Source organism: Schistocerca gregaria, chromosome 8 (assembly GCF_023897955.1).
Source record: "Schistocerca gregaria isolate iqSchGreg1 chromosome 8, iqSchGreg1.2, whole genome shotgun sequence".
Classification (NCBI taxonomy): domain Eukaryota; kingdom Metazoa; phylum Arthropoda; class Insecta; order Orthoptera; family Acrididae; genus Schistocerca; species Schistocerca gregaria.
In genome coordinates this window covers 88,006,126-88,026,851 of record NC_064927.1, presented here as the reverse complement: position 1 = coordinate 88,026,851, position 20,726 = coordinate 88,006,126, and the positions used below count along the sequence as shown (strand labels likewise).

General features: G+C 42.9%; 1 protein-coding gene across 1 annotated transcript in view; it reads left to right on the top strand.

Moving 5' to 3' along the window:
- Nucleotides 1-20,726, top strand: part of LOC126285341 (sorting and assembly machinery component 50 homolog B) — a 110,764-nt gene that overhangs the window by 24,446 nt on the left and 65,592 nt on the right. The window contains exon 5 of the mRNA XM_049984657.1: nucleotides 17,551-17,762. Within this exon, the coding sequence (XP_049840614.1) occupies nucleotides 17,551-17,762 (212 nt within the window). The remainder of the gene's footprint in view (nucleotides 1-17,550; nucleotides 17,763-20,726) is intronic.

The following is a 20,726-nucleotide window of genomic DNA, read 5'->3' as shown; positions in this document are numbered from 1 at the left end:
AAAGCGGTATTTTTAAATTTGCAGAAATGCCACGTCGTCGTGGATGTCAATATAAGCCAGACAACTTTTGCTACATCTGTGGGAAGTTCACTTTTGCCAGAAGAGGAAGAAAATTTCTTTAGTCATAAAGAAAGCATACAAACATTACTTTGGAGTTGAGGTAGGAGAGCAAGATAAATAATGGGCACCACATTTCTGTTGTTAGTTACTGCAAACTAATTCAGTGGTGGAAAGGTAAAGAGAATGCCATGGTGTTTGTTGTTCCCATGGTGTCGAGGGAGCCTAAGGACCATGCTACTGATTGTTATTTCTGTCTAACAAATATTCAGGGTTTTAGTAACAAAAAGTCGAAGAGGAACATTGTTTACCCAGATCTGCCTTCAGAGAGAATGCCAGTGCAGCATTCCAACAACCTTCCAGTACCTTCAAGAGCTCGAGGTCAAATTCAGAGTGACAGTGAAATAAGTAGTACTGAAGAAATCACAGATGATGATTCTGTGTATCACTACACAAGTGAGTCATCGCCACATTTGTTAACACAGGCAGATTTAAATGATTTAGTATGTGATCTAGGACTAAGTAAACAAAAGGTGCAGCTGCTTGGTTCAAGTTTACAAGAGTATAATCTACTGCACCAAAGTACTAAAATCAGTGTGTTCAGGCACAGAGAACATGCCTTTATTTCTTATTTTTCAACTGACGGAGCACTGACATTTTGCAATGATGTTGCTGGCCTGATGAAAGTGCTGAACTTCACTTATATTTCACAGGAGTGGAGACTTTTCATAGATGCATAGAAAACAAGTCTGAAGGGTGTTTTGCTCCAAAACAGAAATAAAATACCCTCTGTTCCAGTAGCTTTACGCTAGTTTGACAAAAGAGAATTATGAATTTGTACAAAGGATGCTAAATTCATTAAAATACAATGAACACAAATGAAAGATATGTGCAGATTTCAAGGTAATTGCTATGGTACTGGGAATGCAACAAGGCTACCCAAAGTATGCCTGTTTTCTTTGCGAGTGGGATGTCAAGACCGAAATTCTCACTACATGAAAAAGAAATGGCCTAGGTGAAGATGGAAAGTTGGCGAAAAGAATGTACAACGTGGACGTCGGGTAGCTCCTGAATATATACTACTTCCACCACTTCATGTCCAACTTGTCCTGATGAAACAGTTTGTGAAGTTCATGGATCCAACAGTCTGTGGGTTTGCGTATCTAGCTACCAAATTCCCTCGTCTTTCAGCTGCAAAAATAAAGGAAACTGTATTTGAGGGCGCACAAATCAGGGAGCAGCAGAAAGATGCAATTTTTGAAGCATGTTTAACTGATAAAGAAAAAACTGCCTCTTTCATCTTTCGTAAGACACCATTGTCCTTATAAAGCCATACAGCCAGCATGGTAGCCAGTCCGTGTGGTGGGGTCATTAAGTACCCTTTTGGGTGAGCCATCTGACAACACAGGGATTATACTTCTGATACCTGAGCTGCTACCTCCTTGTATACACACAGGAGTGGTTGCTTGTCATTCTGGAGTATTGGAACTCCTAGGAATGACAGCTGTGCAAGATGGCCCATACTGTCTGGGTGGCACCCACAGAGAGAGCCTATGAGATTGGAGTGGGTGGTATCAGGGCAGACACTTTGCGTATGCAAATAATATTGGCCTTTCTTCTATGGGTGTCTTTCCATTGGGAATGGATCTTTTAATGCTGCTTCTTATGATCCTGCACACTGTGACTACCTCCTGGGAGGAGGGGCTGGCTTGCCAGCTTGTGGTGGAACCCTTTTCCCACTACCTGCTCTGCACCAGGACTGATGGGGGCACTTTCAGTGTCCCAAGCCATTCTTTTTCATGGAAACTATTGAAGACAAGTTTGGCAAAATAGAGTCTCTGAGTAAGATGTGACTGGATTCACTTGTTGATTAAAATTTCTTGTGCCCCTCAGTCTGCAGCCCTTCGTGCTTGTGACAATGTTGACGACATCCTAGTGCCCATTACTCCTGAGCGGTCTTGGAATTTGGTTCAGTGTGTCATTTCACATAGATACCTCATCCTGTAAAGTGATGAGAAACTTCAGGGCAGTCTGAAAAGGCGGAGCATTTATTTTGTTCAGCATGCTCAGAAAGGCTGTAAGAATAATCTCATCAATACCAGTGCTTTGATTCTGGCATTTGAGGGAGATAACCATGCAGAGAAGGTCAAGGGTATGGTTATTGGTGTGATGTGAAGCCACATGTCCTGCCACCCGTGAGATGTTTTTGGTGTTTACATTTCAGGAACATGTCTGCTCACTGTACAGCAGACCCTTTCTGTGGGGAATGTGAATACCCACTCCATGAGGGGAGCCCCTAGGTTCCACTACCTGTGTGTTAAGTGTCATGTCCATCACTCTCTACGCTCGCCGGGTTGCCCTGTTTATGAGAGGGAAAAGATCATTAATTCTACAGTGTGGCTTTTCAGCAATATGATCATCTTCACCCTGTGCCTATGCCATCTAACTTTTCCTCTGTTACATCCTTTCCCATTCCTCCCTCCTCCTTACTTAGTCCCACCGCCTGTTCTCTCCTCCTCCCCTGCAGTTCTCACTCTCTCCCTTTTGGGTACTGCTTCTCCTACTCCACTGAAGAGGTGTTCCACTGTATTGGTTTCTGCTGTTGATGGGCAGCCCCCTCTCAGGTACCTACTCCTTGGCATCTCCCAGACTGGAGGCCTCAGTGCTTATCCAATGGAAAGTAATGGATATCACTGTCACCTTCTGGACTTGCAATTTCTTATTTCCTGGTATTCCGCAGCTGGGTTCACCCACCACGAATCACATTTTACATTTGCCCTTTCTGGGTTCCATGATCTCTGTCAGAACCAGGTCAACTGTTTTGGGGCTTCCAGTGGCGTTTATATGTTGGGCCGTACAGACATTGTTTGTACCTGGATTCCCCTTTATACCACATAGGAAGCAATTTCTGTCTGTGTTCACTTAGTCAGGAGTCACGGTTTGCAGTCCCTCATCTCCCTCCTGACAAGCCACCTATGCCCACTGCCCTCCTCCAACAACTCCCCCTTCCCTTCCTTCCTCTGTGGGGATTGTAATGCCCATCATCCCTTCTGGGGCAGTGCTTTCTCATCTAACAGGGGTCTCCTAATAGACCAGTTTCTTGTGGACCATGACCTGTGCATTCTTGATGATTTCCCTACCATTTTAGTGCCGCTTATGACCTCTTCTCTGCCATTGATCTTTTGCTCACTTCCACTCGCCTTCTCCCTTCGTTATGTTGCTCTACGCACAGTGACCACTGTGATTGCGACCACTTGTTCCCATCCTGGCCCCCAGTGGCCAGGTTCCTGATGACCAAGTTATCCTCTGGACTTGCACTGATTGGCCTCTGTATACCTCCCAGGCCTTGTTTACCCCCATTGTCAGGTTGTGTTGATGAAGATGGCCTTGATATGTGTGATACAATTATTCACTGTCCACTCTTCGACAGGTGGTGGAGCACGGCCATTGCTATTGGTGATCACTGTTGAGCCTTGCAATGTGTTGAGCGCCAGCAGTCTTCCGACTGTCTTCTTACCTTTCAATGCTGTCACACCAAAGTCTGTTACTTTATGAAACAGAGCAAGTGGGTGTGTTGCGAACACTTTCTCTCCTCCCTAGCTTTTACTTGCCCATTCATTACAAGTGTGGGCTATACTCTTCACCCTCCAAGGCTGCCAACGGCCGTCTTCCATCCCAGGCCTTGCCCTGCCCAGTAGCCTTTGGATGGATTCATTGGTTCTTGCAGAACACTTGTGACCCATTTTGTGACGACATCTGCATCAGCTTTCTATCAAGCTGCCTTCCTCCTGTGGAAACAGTGGGTTGATGCTTCCAACATACATTTAACCCCTTTTCAGGCAAAATTCTACAATTAACCTTTAATTGAATGGGAATTTCTTCTGGCCATCTCGTCCCACAATTTAGATCATGGCCCTGATTCCATCCAGAACTGATAGGTTCGACACTTCAATCCTCTGCAACAACAGTATCTCCTCCAGGTGTTTAGTCATATTTGGATTCAAAGCTATTTTCTCCTCTCAGTGAGTGTACTATCTTGTCGTTTCTTACCTTAAGCCTGTTGTCCCTCAGTAGTTACCAGCTGAACAGTCTGACTAACATCCCCTGGAAGTTATTCAAGCACAAGCAGGTGGAGGCTCATCAGCTCTGTTCGGCCCTCGAATGCCAGGGCTATTTGTGGCTTTTAGGAGGGATGAGCTCTGATCAGTTACCTGATTTGATTGGAAACCATAGTTTGGCAACCATCTTGTCACTGTTTCCTTCAGTCTTCGTAAAGCCTATGACATGGCTTAGCACCAACACATTTTACTTACACTCCATGAGTGGGGTCTTCGGGGCCCCCTCCCAGCGTTTATTCCCCAGTTCCAGTCCCACTGGCCATTTAGAGCTCAAGTTGGAATCATTATCAGTTCTTCAAAGATGCAGGAGAATGGCATTCCACATGGTTCTATATTGATTGTCCTTCTTTACCTCATTGCTATGAATGGCTTCGTGGCTCTATCAGACCGTATATGGATGATTGCTGTATCTGGGCTAGTTCTTACTCAATAATTAATGGAAAATCTTATATAAAGATGTGAAACAAATACTAACATAGAGTTAGAGGGTCTGGCCAGTACTTACCTCAGCTCAGTACAGCCGATAGATATACAAAAATCAACCGAAAATTTAAGTTCCTAGCTTTCGGAATAAATGTTCCTTCATCAGGGAGGAGAGAGGGGAAAGAAAGGGAAGAAAGGAAAGTGGATTTAGTTACTCACAACCCAGGTTATGAAGCAACAGGGAAAGGAAAACAGGGAGGGTAGCAAGGATGGAGGCATGGCTGTCAGAGGGAAGCCAAAGATATTCTACTGTAGGTAGTGTGCCAGCTTCAAACCAAAGAGGATGCATACAGAAGTAAAGAGGTATATAGTATAAAGATGTAGGATGAAAAGATGCATGAATGACTAAAGAGGAAAGGGAAAGAGGAGAAGACTGAAGAGTAAATGGGAGTGAGGTTGGTTAACGTAGGTTCAGTCCAGGGGGATGGCGGGATGAAAGGATGTGTTGGAGAGCAAGTTCCCATCTCCGCAGTTCAGAGGGACTGGTGTTGGGTGGGAGAAGCCAAATGGCACATCTGGTGTAGCAGGTTCCTAGGTCCCTAGACCAATACCCAGTAGCGGAGCATGCCCTCCAGAAAATACGAAAAGATCGTACAGTCATATTTTCTGTTTACGTTTTGCCACAGCAAATCTATAGAATTTCGTTTAGTTGTTCTTTGCACTCTCAAGCAATTTAACTGTAACGCACCTCTTCATTATTTAACTAGCATTTATGGAAAGTAGTGTAAAGTTTAAGTTGTTGTTTCAGAAACTTTGCATGTTTTTGTTTACACAGTTACGTATAGACCAAATTTGTGGAACCATATTTTCGTGTTTATCTGTAATTTAACTGACTTATTCTTAATAAACTATTATGTTCATCATGAGTGTAATGTGCTCAACTTGTCGTAGAATTGTTTGGTCGGGGCTTTGGTGTGATGGGTGCTGTAGTTTTTTCCATGTGGGTAACTGTAGTGGTGTGGGAATAGGGGAAGTAAATGAGACTCATCAGTGGTTTTGTAGGATTTGTAGTAGAGTTGGGAAGATACTAGAACAGGAAGGGAAAATTGACACCCTTCAGGCTGAGTTAGAAAAGGCCAGGGGAGATCTTGACAGGTTAAGGAGGGAGAAGGGTAAGGAGAGGTGGGAAGTGGCAACAGGAGGAACAGGTCTAGGGCTTTGACAGCTTCGTGGTGAATGTGGAAAATATATTTGACCTGTTGCTTCAGTTAGGAGCTTGTGACCCTCAAGCAGTTCCAGGTGTAGACAGGGCACAACAAACTTTCAGGAGCAAATTGAAAAGTAAGAATGTAGGGAAATCACTAAAGAGAAAGAAAGTATTGTTGTTAGGTAGTTCCCATGGAAGAGGTGTTGGCCTACTTTTGCAGGATGAACTAGGATCAGAATACCAGGTCACCAATTTTTTAAAACCTAGTGCTGGTCTGGAGCAGGTGACAGAGGATTTAGGATCACTTTGCAAAGATTTCACTAAAGAAGACATCATGGTTATAGCGGGTGGGGCAGGTAATAGTTTTGACAGAGATCCTGGGTACAGTATAGAGTGTGACCTGGCAAAGATTGCATCAGCATCGAAGCATACTAGTGTTGAGTTTGTATCTGTTCTTGGGCACCATGACCGACCTCATTTGAACTCTTCCGTCAAGAGTGTTAATTTGGAGTTGTAACGGCTACTTATGTCGGGTGCAGGGTCACACATTGGTGTGGCTCCTGTTGATTCTCTCAATAGGTGGGGTTATACTAGGCATGGCCTTCACCTCAACAGGAAGGGGAAGGGTAAACTGGCTGGGAAAATAGCAGGAAAGTTAAAGGGGGGAGGTTATGTCGTGAGTGATAAAATACCAGTGGCTATAAGGTTCAGAAAAGACCCTTTTTTAGGGTAGCAAAAGAAACCAAATCTTAAGAGATGTTAGGACTGAGACAAACCTTCAGTTTGAGAAAGAAACCAAAAAACATAATCCTAGCTTATTACATCAATATAAACAGCTATTGGTTAAGAATTTTCAACAGTCACCAGATATTTTAACTCTACCCAATTTTAACTCAGTCAGTGTGAAATGTCAGCTATCTTTATTGCATCAAAATATTCGAGGACTGAGAAATAAAATTAATGAATTAATTAATTATCTGCATAGATGAATTAGTCTTCAGACCCAGCTGACATAATCTGCCTCTCTGAACATCATGTGACCACTGGTATAGAACTTTTAAGTGCTACATGGTTTATGTTAACATCTCACTTTTCTAGATCAGGAATGGAGAAAGGAGGAGTTGTCACATTCATCAGGAACTGTCATAAATCTAAGAACATAGACAGTCATAATTTTTGCCTAGAACAGCATATGAAAACATGTGCAACAGAAGTGGAATTCCACAAAAAATTCTTCATAATGTTAAGTGTATATAGAGCACAGGTGCTGGTAACTTTAATCTGTTCGTAAACCACCTTGATGTTGTACTGGCCCATTTAACAACCAAAAATGAAGAAATAGTGGTTGCTGGTGATTTCAATGTAGATTTCCTTAAAGACTCTCCCAGTAAGAACTTATTTGAGTTAGTAACACTATCATTCAGCTTAATTCCCACAGTAAAGTTCGCCTCTAGGGTAGCCAATTGCTCGCAAACAGCCATTGATAATACCTTTATAGAAAAGTCCAATGAACAAAATTATATTACAGAACCAATAAGTCAATGACCTCTCAGACCATGACATGCAGTTCCTTCTGTTAAATGTTAATACTGAACGGGATATCAAATCTGTTAAATCTGAGCTCAAGAGGGTAATCAATAAGCCAAAAAGTGATTATTTTAGGACACTCCTCAGAGACATTCACTGGACTGATGTTTACCATGCTCATGGCATGAATGAAAAATATAACACTTTTCCTAATGAAGTGCTTACCTTATTTGAACACTGTTTTTCCCCCAAAACTTACCAAGGTTAGAGCAGAGTCTACAAACAAGCCATGGATTACTCAAGGAATAGGAGTACCTTGTCAAACAAAAAGAAAACTGTATCTGTCAATCCGAAACAGTTACGATGTTGATGCTATAGCACATTACAAGAAATACTGCAAAATAGTAAAGACTGTAATACAGACATCAAAGCAAATATATTACAAGGAAAAGATAGTCATATCAAATAACAAAATAAAGACAGTATGGGATATAGTGAGGGAGGAGACCAGCAGAACCAGACATGAAGAGGGACAAATAGCATTAAGAGTAAATGATATCTCGGTGACAGATGTGTATAGTGTTGCAGAGCTTTCTAACAAACATTTTATAACTGTTACTGAAAAGATGGAGTTATCAGGTTCTGTAGATGCTGCTATGGAATAGCTGAGACCAGATATTTCAAGTAACTTCCATAATATGAATGTGACCCTCTCTACCCCAGCAGAGATAATGTCCATCATAAAATCTTTAAAATCAAAAACATCTAGTGGGTATGATGAAATATCAACAAAGTTAATTAAAGAATGTGATTCTGAGTTAAGTAACATATTAAGCTATGTGTGTAACCAGTTGTTTATCAGTGGAGTATTTCCTAAACGGTTGAAATATGCTGAAGTTAAGCCACTGTTTAAGAAGGGAGATAAAGAAATAGCATCAAATTTCCGTCCAATTTCACTTTTGCCAGCATTCTCAAAAATTTTTTAGAAAAAGTAATACACAATCGGCTTTATAACCATCTTATCTCAAATAACATACTGTCAAAGCCACAGTTCAGATTTCTAAAGGATTCTGATATTGAGAAGGCTATCTACACTTACAGTGAAAATGTGCTTAATTCATTAGGCAAAAAATTGCAGGCTGCTGGTATATTTTGTGATCTGCCAAAGGCATTTGACTGTGTAAATCACAATATCCTTTTAAGTAAATTAGAATATTATAGTGTAACAGAAAATGCTGCAAAATGGTTCAAATCTTGTCTGTCTGGCAGGAAACGAAGGGTATTATTAGGAAACAGACATGTATCAAGCGTCATCCAACTGGTAACGTAATACATGTGGGGTCCCCACAAGGGTCCATTTTAGGGCCCTTACTTTTCTTGTGTATATCAATGACCTTTCATCAGTAACATTACCAGATGCCAAGTTCATTTTGTTTGTTGATGATCCAAACATTGCAATAAATAGCAAATCAATTGTACTCTTAGAAAGATCAGCTAATAAAATATTTGTGGACATTAATCACTAGTTCCTAGCCAATTCTTTGTCACTAAACATTGAAAAAAATACACTACATGCAGTTCAGAACTTACAAGGGGTGTCCCATGAGTACATGCCTAACATATGACAACAAGCAGATAGAAGAAGTGGACAGTGTCAAATTCAACTGGGAGGAGCATATCACAGAACAGCTGAAGCGTCTTAACAAAATCTCTATTTGCAATGTGAATTGTGTCAGACATAGGGGATATAAAAATGAAAAAGTTGGCATACTATGCTTACCTTCATTCCATAATGTCACATGGGATTATTTTTTGGGGTAATTCATCAAGCCAAGCTAAAGTTTTCTGGGCACTAAAACGTGCAGTAAGAATTATATGGGGTGTGAACTCAAGATCATCCTGCAGAAGCCTGTTTAGGTTACTAGGGATACTAACTACTGCTTCCCCAATAGATTTATTCCTTAATGAAATTTGTCATTAAAAATATCACTTTTTCAAATCAACAGCTCAATTCATGGAATCAATACTAGAAATAAGAATAATCTTCACAAGGATTTAAAGTCACTTAAATAACTTTCCAGCAGCCATAAAAAGCTTAACAACCAATGAAATTCAGTTTAAGAGAAGCCTAAAGGATTTCTTGGTGGCCAACTCCTACTTCATTGATGAATTTCTCAGTAGAACCAACCGATTTTTATACAACTTCTGCACCATTTCAGTGCAGTAATGTGTTCATTGTAAATAAGTGTCACAGTAGTTGTATTACATGTTTATTACCTTATAAATAAATAAAACACTTTTTTATCTTAAATTCAGTGCATTAGTATTTGTAAAATGATTCTTTCATATAGTGTTCATTAAAAAAAAAATGACGATCATTCCACTTGGGACATGTGGAATGGTACATTAGCTTTTTTGTTTGAGTTGTAAATATTTGTCATGTATTATTGTTTTTCTGACATGTTCTACATCCTGGTGGACCTCCTCACTACGGATCAATTGGAATGAAAGCAAATCTAATCTAATCTCAAACATTTCATGGTTATCGGGCATTCTGTCAGAACCGTGTCTGCCCGGTGCAGCGTCTGACGGGGTCTGCACTTTGGTTTGCTCTGATGTCATTAGTGACTAGATCCCCCTACATACCAACCTGAAAGCAATATAGGTTAGAGTGCAAATGACTCTGGCAGTCACTATTTGTAATGTCTACCTCCCTCCCTTACGTTGAATTGCTACCTTAATCCAGCACCTCCCGCTACCATTTCTCCTCCTTCGGGACTTCAATGCCCACCACCCACTGTGAGGGAGTGCCACTTCAACTGGTAGAGATCTACTTATTGACCAGTTTGTTTCGGACATTGGTTTGTCTCCCCTCAGTGATGGTTCCCGTTCCCACTTCAATGCCACTCATGGCACCTTTCCTGCTATCGATCTCCGACTTCTCCCCTACCCTCGTGGCTTCCCTACATTGGTCATTCCATAATGACCTTTGTGACAGTGACCAATTTCCGGTAATTCTTTCATTCCCCTGCTGTTGCAGGGCAGACAGGCTCCCATGTTGGGCATTCCACAGGGCCAATTTTCCTTTATATATTGTCTGCTGTGCACTTCAGCAGCTCCCTCTTGAATTCCATTGATGCAATCATGCAAGGTGTCTCTGGCACTATTCTTTATGCTGCTGGCACTGCTGTACCCCTATCCACAGGTCCCCCTCATCATCAGCTGGTACTGTTGTGGACAGAGGATGTCGCAGCCGCTGCCCAGGACTGCCGATGGGCGCTGCAGCGATTTAAACACCACCCTTCACAGACCAACCTCCTCGCTTTTAAGTGTCTCCATACTAAAGCACGTGACCTTATTAAGCAGAGTACAAAGGAATGCTGGGGGCCCTGTTTCCTTCCTGGGGATGTGTGCCTCTTCATTACAGGTTTGGTCCAAGCTCTGTAGTCTTCTGGGCTGCCAGCGACAGTCAAACTGTTCAGAGTCTTAACCTCCAAGGTGCTCTGTGCACTGATCCATTGGTCCTCGCAGAACACCTCATGACACATTTTGCGATGGCAATGGCTTCTTCTTGCTGTCCTGCTACCTTTCTCCAACGCAGAGTTGAGCAAACCCCCCTCTGTTTCGTAACGCACCACGCTGAGCCGTATAACGAACCCTTCACTGAACGGGAATTCTTGCAGGCTCTTACTTCTTCTCAAGACATGGCCCCAGAACTGAATTCCATCCACAACCAGATGATCCAACACTTGGATGTTCCCCATAGGCAACATCCCCTCAAGATCTTCAACCGTGTTTGGCCGATGGGTGCTTCTCCGTCACAATCATGAGACAGTATAGTTACCCCTGCCCTTAAGTCTGGGAAGAACCCAATGTCCCTCAACAGCTACCACCCAGTTCATCTGATGAATGTGCTTTGTAAACTGCTCGAGAGGATGGCAACTTCAGATTATGTTGGGTACTTACATCTTCGGGCCTTTTGTCCCCTTACCAGTGTAGTTTCCAGGCAGGATAATCCCCAACTGACCATTTATTCAGATTGTAAACGGTCATCTGATAGGCTTTTACTGATCGCCGGCATCATGTTGCGGTCTTCTTTGACCAACATAAGGCATATGACATGGCTTGGCACCATTGCATTTTAGTCGCCTTTCATGACTCGGGCTTCCGTGGTCCCTTTCAGATTTTTACCCGTGAGTTTTTATCTCACCGGCTCTTCTGGGTTTGAGTTGGCACTTCACTCAGCATCCCTCAGATTCAAGAGAATGGTATCTGACAGGGTGCTGTTCTAAATGTCACACTCTTCCTTGTAGCCATCAATGGGCTTGTAACATCTGTTGGGCCTCTGGTTACCCCAATGTTGTATGTCAACACATTTTTGCATCTTATGCAGCTCCCGCTCTGCAGCATGTGCTGAGCACTGTCTCCAAGGCACCATCCGCTGGGCCTCTATATGGGCCACCTCCCATGTCTTCTAGATTTCTCCCTCTAAAATGTGGGTTAAGCATTTTTGCTGTCAACCCACAGTACATCACAATCCCGGACTTGATTTAGGCGACCAGCTCCTCGATGTTGTAGCACAGTCCTATTTCTTGGGCCCTATTTTTGATAAAAAGCTGACATGGCTGCCTTAATTCGACACCTAAAGACTACATGCATGTGTAAGCGTAATGCTCTCCATCTCCTGGCCCACACATCTTGGGGTGCAGATCATAACACTCTTCTCCATCTTTACCGTGCTCTGGTCTTGTCCAGACTAGATTGTGGTAGTCAGATTTATGGCTCAGCAGCTCCTTCCACTTTGCAACTGCTCGACTCTGTTCACCATTGTGGGGTGCATCCTGCTATTGGTGCCTTTCACACTAGTCCCATTGACAGTTGCCTCACAGAAATGACGATTTTCCCCCTTTACAAATATGACGGAGCCAACTCTTGGTTTCTTATGCAGTTGCCATTCGCCAGTTCCCTGACCATCCCGTGTGCCTTGTCGTGTTTGCCAACGAGGGATGTCTTTCTCCCGACACCCGCTGACAGGTGAGATTGCTGGTTGGCATGCGCCTCACTTCCCCCTGTCGGGATCTCCATCCCAACTCACAGGAATGCACCCCATGTCTTCTCCCATACCTCCTCTTGGAAGGTGCGTAGACCACAAATTAGGACCCATCCATTCCAGGGTCGTAAGATTTGTCACCCCTACGGTTTTCCGGTGTCTTGTGCATGCCATCCTTGCAGAGTTCCAGGGTGACACCTTCTTCTACACTGATGGTTCTAAGACAATCGATAAAGTGGGATACGCTTTCACATCTCCTACTGGCTTAGAACACCATTTTTTGCTGGGATCATGTAGTGTGTTCACAGCAGAGTTTCTAGCCATTCACAGAGCCCTCCACTTTGTTTCTCAGGCCTCCCTCCACAGTGTTTTTAATTTGTTCAGACTCAATCAGCCGCTTGTAGGCTATTGACTGATGCTATTCTTGCCACCTTTTGGTCTCTGCTATCCATGAGCTTCTCTCTGCCCTTGGCCGTGCCACCTTCTCAGTTGTCTTTCTCTGGGGTCCAAGTCGTGGACATCCCAGGGAATGAACTAGCTGACCGTTTGGCTAGAGAAGCAAGTACTACAGTTTGGTGCTCTTCCTTCCTCTCCTCTTGGAAGAATTCCACTGTTTTATGTCTTCTATGCATTGGTCATACTAGCCTCTCATTGTTTCCTCCTACGTAATGAACCACTCCCATGATGTGATCATGTACCCAGACTGACAGAAACCCATATATTAGTGGAATGTCCATTTCTTTTGACCCTTGATGGTAAGTATAGTCTTGTCGATTCCTCGAGTTTAATATTAGCAGACAGTTCATGGATCGTTGAATCTATTCCTCAGTTTCCTCCGTGAAAGTGGTTTTTATTTCCAGATATAAGGTTTTACTTTACTCCTAGAACAGCGGCAGGTTAATTGCAATTGGGATCTCACTCAATGTCTTCTTAGTCTGGGACCCCATGACCACTCCCCCATGGAAAGACTGCCCCTTTTTGTTTCAGTTTTTAGATTTGGACTCACCTTTTATGCCTTTTACTATATGTGTTTTGACTTAATTATTTTATAATTTGACTCCCCTGACTGGATCTGTTCACTTTTAGCGGCCGCTCTTTCTTCTGTGACTAACTTCAGAATTGCGGGACTGATGACTTCACCATTTGGTCCCATGAATCAATCATTTATTCTTTTTGACAACAAGCTTACTTGGTTGCTTCATATCAGTGCCTTTATCGGGCCTCAGTCCTGTCCTGTCTGGACTGTGGTTGCCATGTTTGTGGCTCAGCTGTTTGCTCCACACTACTCCTCTTGAGCTCTGTATACAATTGGCATATCTGTTTGGCTGCTTGACTTTTACACCAGCCTAGTCAGTAGTCTTCTGTTGACGCAGGGACCCCTCCCTGGCGGTTCCAGATCTTGGTTTCCTATGCTGTTGCTGTCCGCTTTTTCCCTGCTTACCATTCCTATTCTATTCTTTTCACAGCTTCAGGACATCTCTTGCCTCCTGCCTGCCCTCAAGTGGGTTTATTGGTTGGGCTCCATTTCGCTTCTCTCCACTGCGATTTCCATGTTCCCTCTTTGTCCTGTTCCCCACATTCTCACCCGAACACCCCATTCTCTTGGTTAGTTCCTCAGCTCCAGATTTGAATGGCTTTCTCATGTAGTCTGAAAGTCTCCATCAGTCCAATGGTGTTCTGTGATTGTTTTTGTCCATTTTTATGGGAATTGTGGAATACTATTGCTTTTTTACACTGACTACTATAAATCTGTCGATCACGTGGAATATGCCTTCACATCTTCCGTTGATACAGACCACCACCTCGTGGTGTTCATTGATGGCCATTTACCAGGTCCTATACTTCATTAAATGGTCCTCCCTCCCCTGAATTTTGTCATGTTTGGACTCGATGAATTTCCTTTAGGCTTTTGCCTGCCACCATTTGGTCTCTGCCATGTACAGCCTCCTCACCAATCGTGACCATGCTACTTGTTTGGTTTATTTTCTTTGTGTTCCTAGCCAAGTCGGTATCACAGGCTTGCTGATGGAGCAGCCAAGTACACCCTCCTCCAACTCAACCTCTGTGATCTCTTGAGGGGCAGATTTGCCGGCTTCATGTCAAATTCCTTTTTGCTCAGTCATGGGCTGACTCTTGAGGAGTCAGCAACCAGTCTGACGAACTTTGTGCATTCTTTCCTCTGCCTCTCCTGGCGGGAATCCACCATCCTGTGCCTTCTTTGTATCAACCATACTGGGTCGACACATGGTGTTTTACTGTGCAACGAGTGCTCCCCCCTCCCCTCTTTTTGGTGTTGTGCTGTCCCCTGTCTCAGTGACCCATATTTTGCTGAAATGCGCCCCCCCCCCTCCCCCACCTTTTTCGCCTTTCACGCTAAATATTCCCACCCATCCTCCTTAGTGGGTGTTAACGGATGACCCTCATACAGTTATGTCTGCCTTCAGTCTTCTTCCTAAAATTGGTTTGTCCTTCCAAAATGAAGCATATGAATTTCATTCTGAACTTGAGAGTCCCTTGGTCAGCATTGACATTGGTTGGTTGGCCTTTGACATTGCCTCCACACTGGCCAGCCCCACCTCCAACTTTTACTTATGTTTTGTCTGGTCTTTTGTGCTATTGTCTTTCCCCTTTTCTTGTCTTCTTCCCCTGTTGTCCTCTTTGTGTCATGAGAATGGTATGATATGTGGACTGGGATGGGTTGGCAGCAGTGCCAGTGCCCTGTCGCACATAGCGCCTTTTGGGCCCCCTTGTTCTTGCCCCTCCTTATCTGCCACCAACCACTCCTGTTCCTTACTCTTCCTGCTGTTCAGACATTCCTTCTGTCTCTTTGTTTGCTGTTTTCCATTCCCACTGACTGGATTGTTCTGTTAGTGTCCCTCCTCCCTTAGGTGTTGGCACTTTGGACCGTGGGACTGATGACCTTGTTGTTTGGTGCCTTCCCTTACTCTCCTCCCAATCAACTATTCTAATTCAGAAGAGGAGTATACCTCTAGTTCTGTTAAGAAACACAATTGTTTGCTTTAATGAGCCACTTGTAACTTCTCAAGATGAAAATAGGTTATACCTTCAATTTGTCAAGAGATTGAAATGAAAAAGTTGACGGAATTGCTGTGAGTGGAGAGGATAAGAAAAAGACAGTACATTATGTGCTTTGTTTTATTTTATATTATTCTTATGTATTATTTATGTATTCATTCATTTGTTTCTCTTGCTTTGAGAAGTGTCTGCAATGGTGGGTTTTAAGTTAACCCTAAACCTTTCGTATTGTCTTGTTAAAATTTGCTTCTTTTTCCAAAACATAAGTGTTTACAAAGATTCTTCATGCCAACCAGCATGGATTTCGAAAACTTTGATATTGAAAAACTGTACACGCTCCTATTTCATATGACGTACTGAAAGCTGTGGATCAAGCCAGTCACATAGATGCAATATGTCTTGATTTCTGAAAAACATTTTGATTCAGTACCATATCTGCATTTATTGTCAAAAGTATGACCATATGGAGTATCAAGTGAAATTTGTGACTGGATTGAGAATTTTTTTGGTATAGAGGTCACAGTATGTTGCCTTGCATGGAGTGTCATCGACAAATGTAGAAATTATTTTGGGTGTGCCTCAGGGAAGTGAATTGGAACCCTCACTTCACATTGTGTGTTCATGACCTTGTGGACAGTATTAATAGTAACCTCAAGACTTTTTGCAGATAATGCAGATACTTATAACGGAACACTGTGTGATCTACGAAAGAGATTGCATACAAATCACTTGTCGACCTATTCTAGAATATTGCTTCAGTGTGTGGGATCCGTACCAAATAAGACTGACAGGACTTATTTATTGTAAGCAGGGAAGGGCAGCACAAATGGTCACAAGTTTGATTTTGGGAAGAGTGTCACAAAGATGCTGAAGAAACTGAACCATCAGACACTTGAAGATAGATGTACATTACACCAAGAAAGCCTACTTACAAACTTTCAAGAATTGGTTCTAAATGTAGTACAACACACTGTGTATTGTTCACATAGGGACTGCGACGGAAAGATTAATTACAGCATGCACAGACACATGTAAACATTCATTCTTTCTCAACTCCATACATGAATGGAATAGGAAGGAATCCTAATAACTTCACTGTGGTTTGTGGAGTACATGTAGAATAGTTTTTTTAAATCATATGAGGAAGATTCCAGAGCAGTGAGTGGGTGCAAGAGATTCTGTTTCCCTGTGTGAACATGCATTCAACTATCTGTCGTCAGATGACAATAGGACACCTGATAAGGTCAATGCAGGTAGCATTTGGAGAACACTACAAGGGACATAGCCCAGGGCTATCGTGCAAAAATGTGCAAGGTTCCCAGCAGGGAAGCAGCCTAGCAGAAATGATCCTGCTTGGAAAAAATTTCATGAGCCGAAAAGTAAATTTACAGCTAATCTTAATCTGTGTGAGACAGTCTTAAATGCGGAATTTAGGAATATAGTACAATCCCCTTCATATTACTCCCACAGGGACCATGGAAGACAATAGTAGACTCATCTTAGTGTGCATGGAATCTGTGCCAGGAACCATTCTTTCTGCGCACCATATATGAATGGAAGGGGAGGGAGGGGCAGTGGAGGATATAAACATCATTCAACTGGAGGACGTTGCGAAGGGTTCATCAGAAATCTGTGGCAAATGGCTGTGATGATAGAGTATAATGTGTTGCTTTCAAGGCCTTGTCATCTTATATCATTGTCTGACATCATCACCACCACCCCAGTTTTCTTCTATATGTATATGTCCTTAGCACCTCCAAAAGGTGCTCCTTCACTTCCTTCTGAATGTTGCTGTATGTGCTATTGTCAAAGATATGAAGTGTCTTCCCTCCTTGCCTCCAGTTCCTTTGCACATACTCTTCTGGAACTGTTTTTGGAAATCCTTCCTTCCTTTTTTTGTGTGTGTCATTTCCAGACACATTTAGTGTGTGCCCTATCCAGAGACATGTTCCTATTTATTGTAGCTTTTGTGAAAATGTAACCACATGGTGACATATTGTGTGTTTCTTCATTGGTCATTTTAATTTCTTTTCAGAGTATATTTGTTGTTGAACACAACAGAAAACACATCACCTCTTATATCAAACCAAGTATACAATATTTGTATCACACTTGTATGTTTGTTGAAATAGGTAACATTCCATGTTCGTGAACTGAAACGTCTGATGGGAGGAGTGAACACAATGGTGGGGAACAACGAGGGATCTCTGGTTGTCGGACTACGGGCACCTAATCTGCTTGGTCGTGGGGAGAAAGTCAACTTCGAGTACAGATACGGTTCCAAGAGAACGACTGGCATCGATATTGCATTTAGCAAGCCTCTTCGTGGAAAATGGAGTCCAGTGTAAGTTGTGTGCTTGTTTGTTTGGTGTAATATACCAATCATAAAAGTTTTGTACTACCTGAAAATCTGTAAAAGTATGTGGACTTACATTAAAGAGGAATAGGGATCAAAACAATAAACGTATAAGAAAATAACATAAATAGAGTAGATGTCGAGTCGCAGACAGGCACAATAAAAAGACTGCTATACATTTAAGTTTTTGGACAAAAGACCTTTTTCTGAAGGAGAAAACTCTCATCATGCCCTGAAATGAAGAATATCGTACCCACTATTCTTCCCACCTGTGCCCAGTGAAATTCCACCACTGACCCAACCTACACAGTATCCCTGTCCGTCTCTACTCCAGCTCTGCTCCTAACATCTTATCTCGTGGCTCATATCCCTGCAATAGACCTAGATGCAAGATTTGTCCCATACATCCTCCCACCATCACCTACTCCAGACTGATCACAAGCATCACCTATCCCATCAAAGGTAGGGCTACCTGTGAAATCAGTCATGTGATCTACAAATTAAGTTGTAACTATTGTGCGGTTTTCTACATGCGCATAACAAACAACAAGCTGCCTGTCTACATGAATAACCACTGACAAACTGCGGCTGAGAGACAGCTAGAGTACCGAGTTGATGAATGTGCTGCCCAGCATGATGTGCTTCATTTTGAATTGCACAGGTAGCAACTCTCCATGCAGTATATCCTACATTCTTGTAATCCCTCTGGCCTCAAGATTCACTAGTCCTTGTCCTTCACCTACCTATGCACTTCCCTGTTTCCACTCCAGGACTGCACAGCCTGTTATTCAACCAGTGTACCCAGTAATCTTTATCCCCTCCTCTACTTCTGTTTATCTTTCCCCTCCCTCCTCTCTCTCTCCAATCTCCTGAGTGCAACTAGCAGCCCTGCCCCCTTGCTACCATCTCCCTGCATGTTCCCACAAGCAGCACATGTCCTGCTATCCCTTTGCCTTCCCATTCCAGCCTTCCTCATATTGTCCACTGCCCACTGAATGCTTTTCCCATCAGGCACATCAGTCAGCCTAGCCTCGGCTGCCAGAAACTGTGTGTGTGTGTGTGTGTGTGTGTGTGTGTGTGTGTGTGTGTGTGTGTGTGTGTGTTTCTCCCTCTTATAGAAGTGGTTGAGGTGTAGCTGCTCCAGCCTTGCCTGATTGTTAGCAGCCATCTTGAGATCATCCAGTTTGTGAGGAAGAGTGTTCCTGCAGTAGCGCATTGCGAGTTTCAACTTGTGCATAGCACACACTGTCAGGTTCATGATGACAGTTGTGCAGGCTATTTGATTTGGTCGATTACTTTAGCCTGGGGTGAGGTGGGCACAGTGTGCTCATGGTTATTGTCTCGAAAGGTGAAACCATTGCAGAAATATTGACTTTGGGATTGGGCAATAAATATGAAGATCCTAATTGTGCACAGCCCTCAAATTACCCTCAGTAGTGACAAGAAGCATCAGGCAGCACACGATACTGATCCAAAACGTGGCTGATCCACCTACCTGTTGAATTGCGTGCTCGGCACTTGGGCATTGTTACCCAGTCCTGGTTTTTGGGACTCCTCTCTGTTAAGGAGCTGACATGGCTCACCCATGTTCATTAACTAAAGACCAATTGCAAGCGAAAGCTTATCTCCCCCCCCCCCCCCCCCCCCCCCCCCCGACTGCTTTGTTGTCAATCCTCTAGGTGTGCAGATGATGGTCCTTTCTTTATATTTACTGGGGTCTAGTCTCACCCCAGTTGAACAGTGGTTACCAGGTTTGTGGCTCTGCAGAATGTTTGGCTTTGAAATCATTGAACCCAGTTCATCATTGTGGAGTATGATTACCCACTGTCATCTTCTGTACTAGTCCTGTAGGCAGCCTCCTTGCCAAAGTGGGGATCTTACCTCTTCAGTTCTGATGGTACCACCTCTTACTCACCTAAAGTTACCATCTGACAATTTCCCAGCCATCTAACTTACCAAACTCTTTTTGCATAGAAGGAGCAGTGACGTCGTGACATCCACTCTCATGTGGAATTTCCAGTTCGAATATGTTTCAAGACTGTTTGCTGGGATCTCCATACAACCCCTGTAGAACATGCCCTCTTGTTTCCCACCAGTCCCCTCCCCCACCCAATCTTCCTCTTTGTTTAGTACCCAGACCACAAATTAGGACTAGTATTGAAAGTTTGTCACCACCTGATGTACTGGCAGGATTACCAGGCTGCTAACATAATTTATACTGCTGCCTATAAAACTGTGGATAGGAAATGATTTTGATAAAACAGGCCTTCCTTGACTGTGTTGTGATTTTTAGTGATTCAGTGAGCAGTCAGCAGGCTGTTGGTCACTGTTACTCGTTGTGGGGCAGTGAGTTAATATATTGTGTTTCTTAGTTGATCACTGACTTTTTACAAGAGCCTAAAAATTATTTTTGCAGTCAGCCAGAAAGTGATGGAGAACATATTGACCATAGTTTCCAGTCTGCAAGTCTACATTGTTCTTGCACTCATTGAAAGAAAAGTTTCTTATAACTATTTACTGAGCAGGATCAGGAACTACGATTATAAATAAAAGTTCTTGAACTTAATCTGATTCAGATATTCAGTAACAGTTCACACACAAAACATAATAATGACTTCTGATCATCAAAGTTAATTGCTATCGACAAAAGTGGAAAATAATCTCATTACTTGCAACGTGGTTTTGTTAATATTATAGGTGGCACACAAACAGTTACTTCTGAGAAACCTAAATTATCCAGGACAGTGTACAGTCTTTGTGTTCACTTCCTATTTGTACCTAAAATGTGCGTTTAGCAGCTTACTGGCTGTGACGTCACCTGAGGCAGTCAGTGTTTGACTGACGTGGACCGATCGATAACTGTGTGCCAAATGTGTTTTTCAGAAATCTAAATGATCCAGAATGGTGTACAGTTGTCAAGAGTTCGCTTCCTATTTGTACCGAAATCGTGCA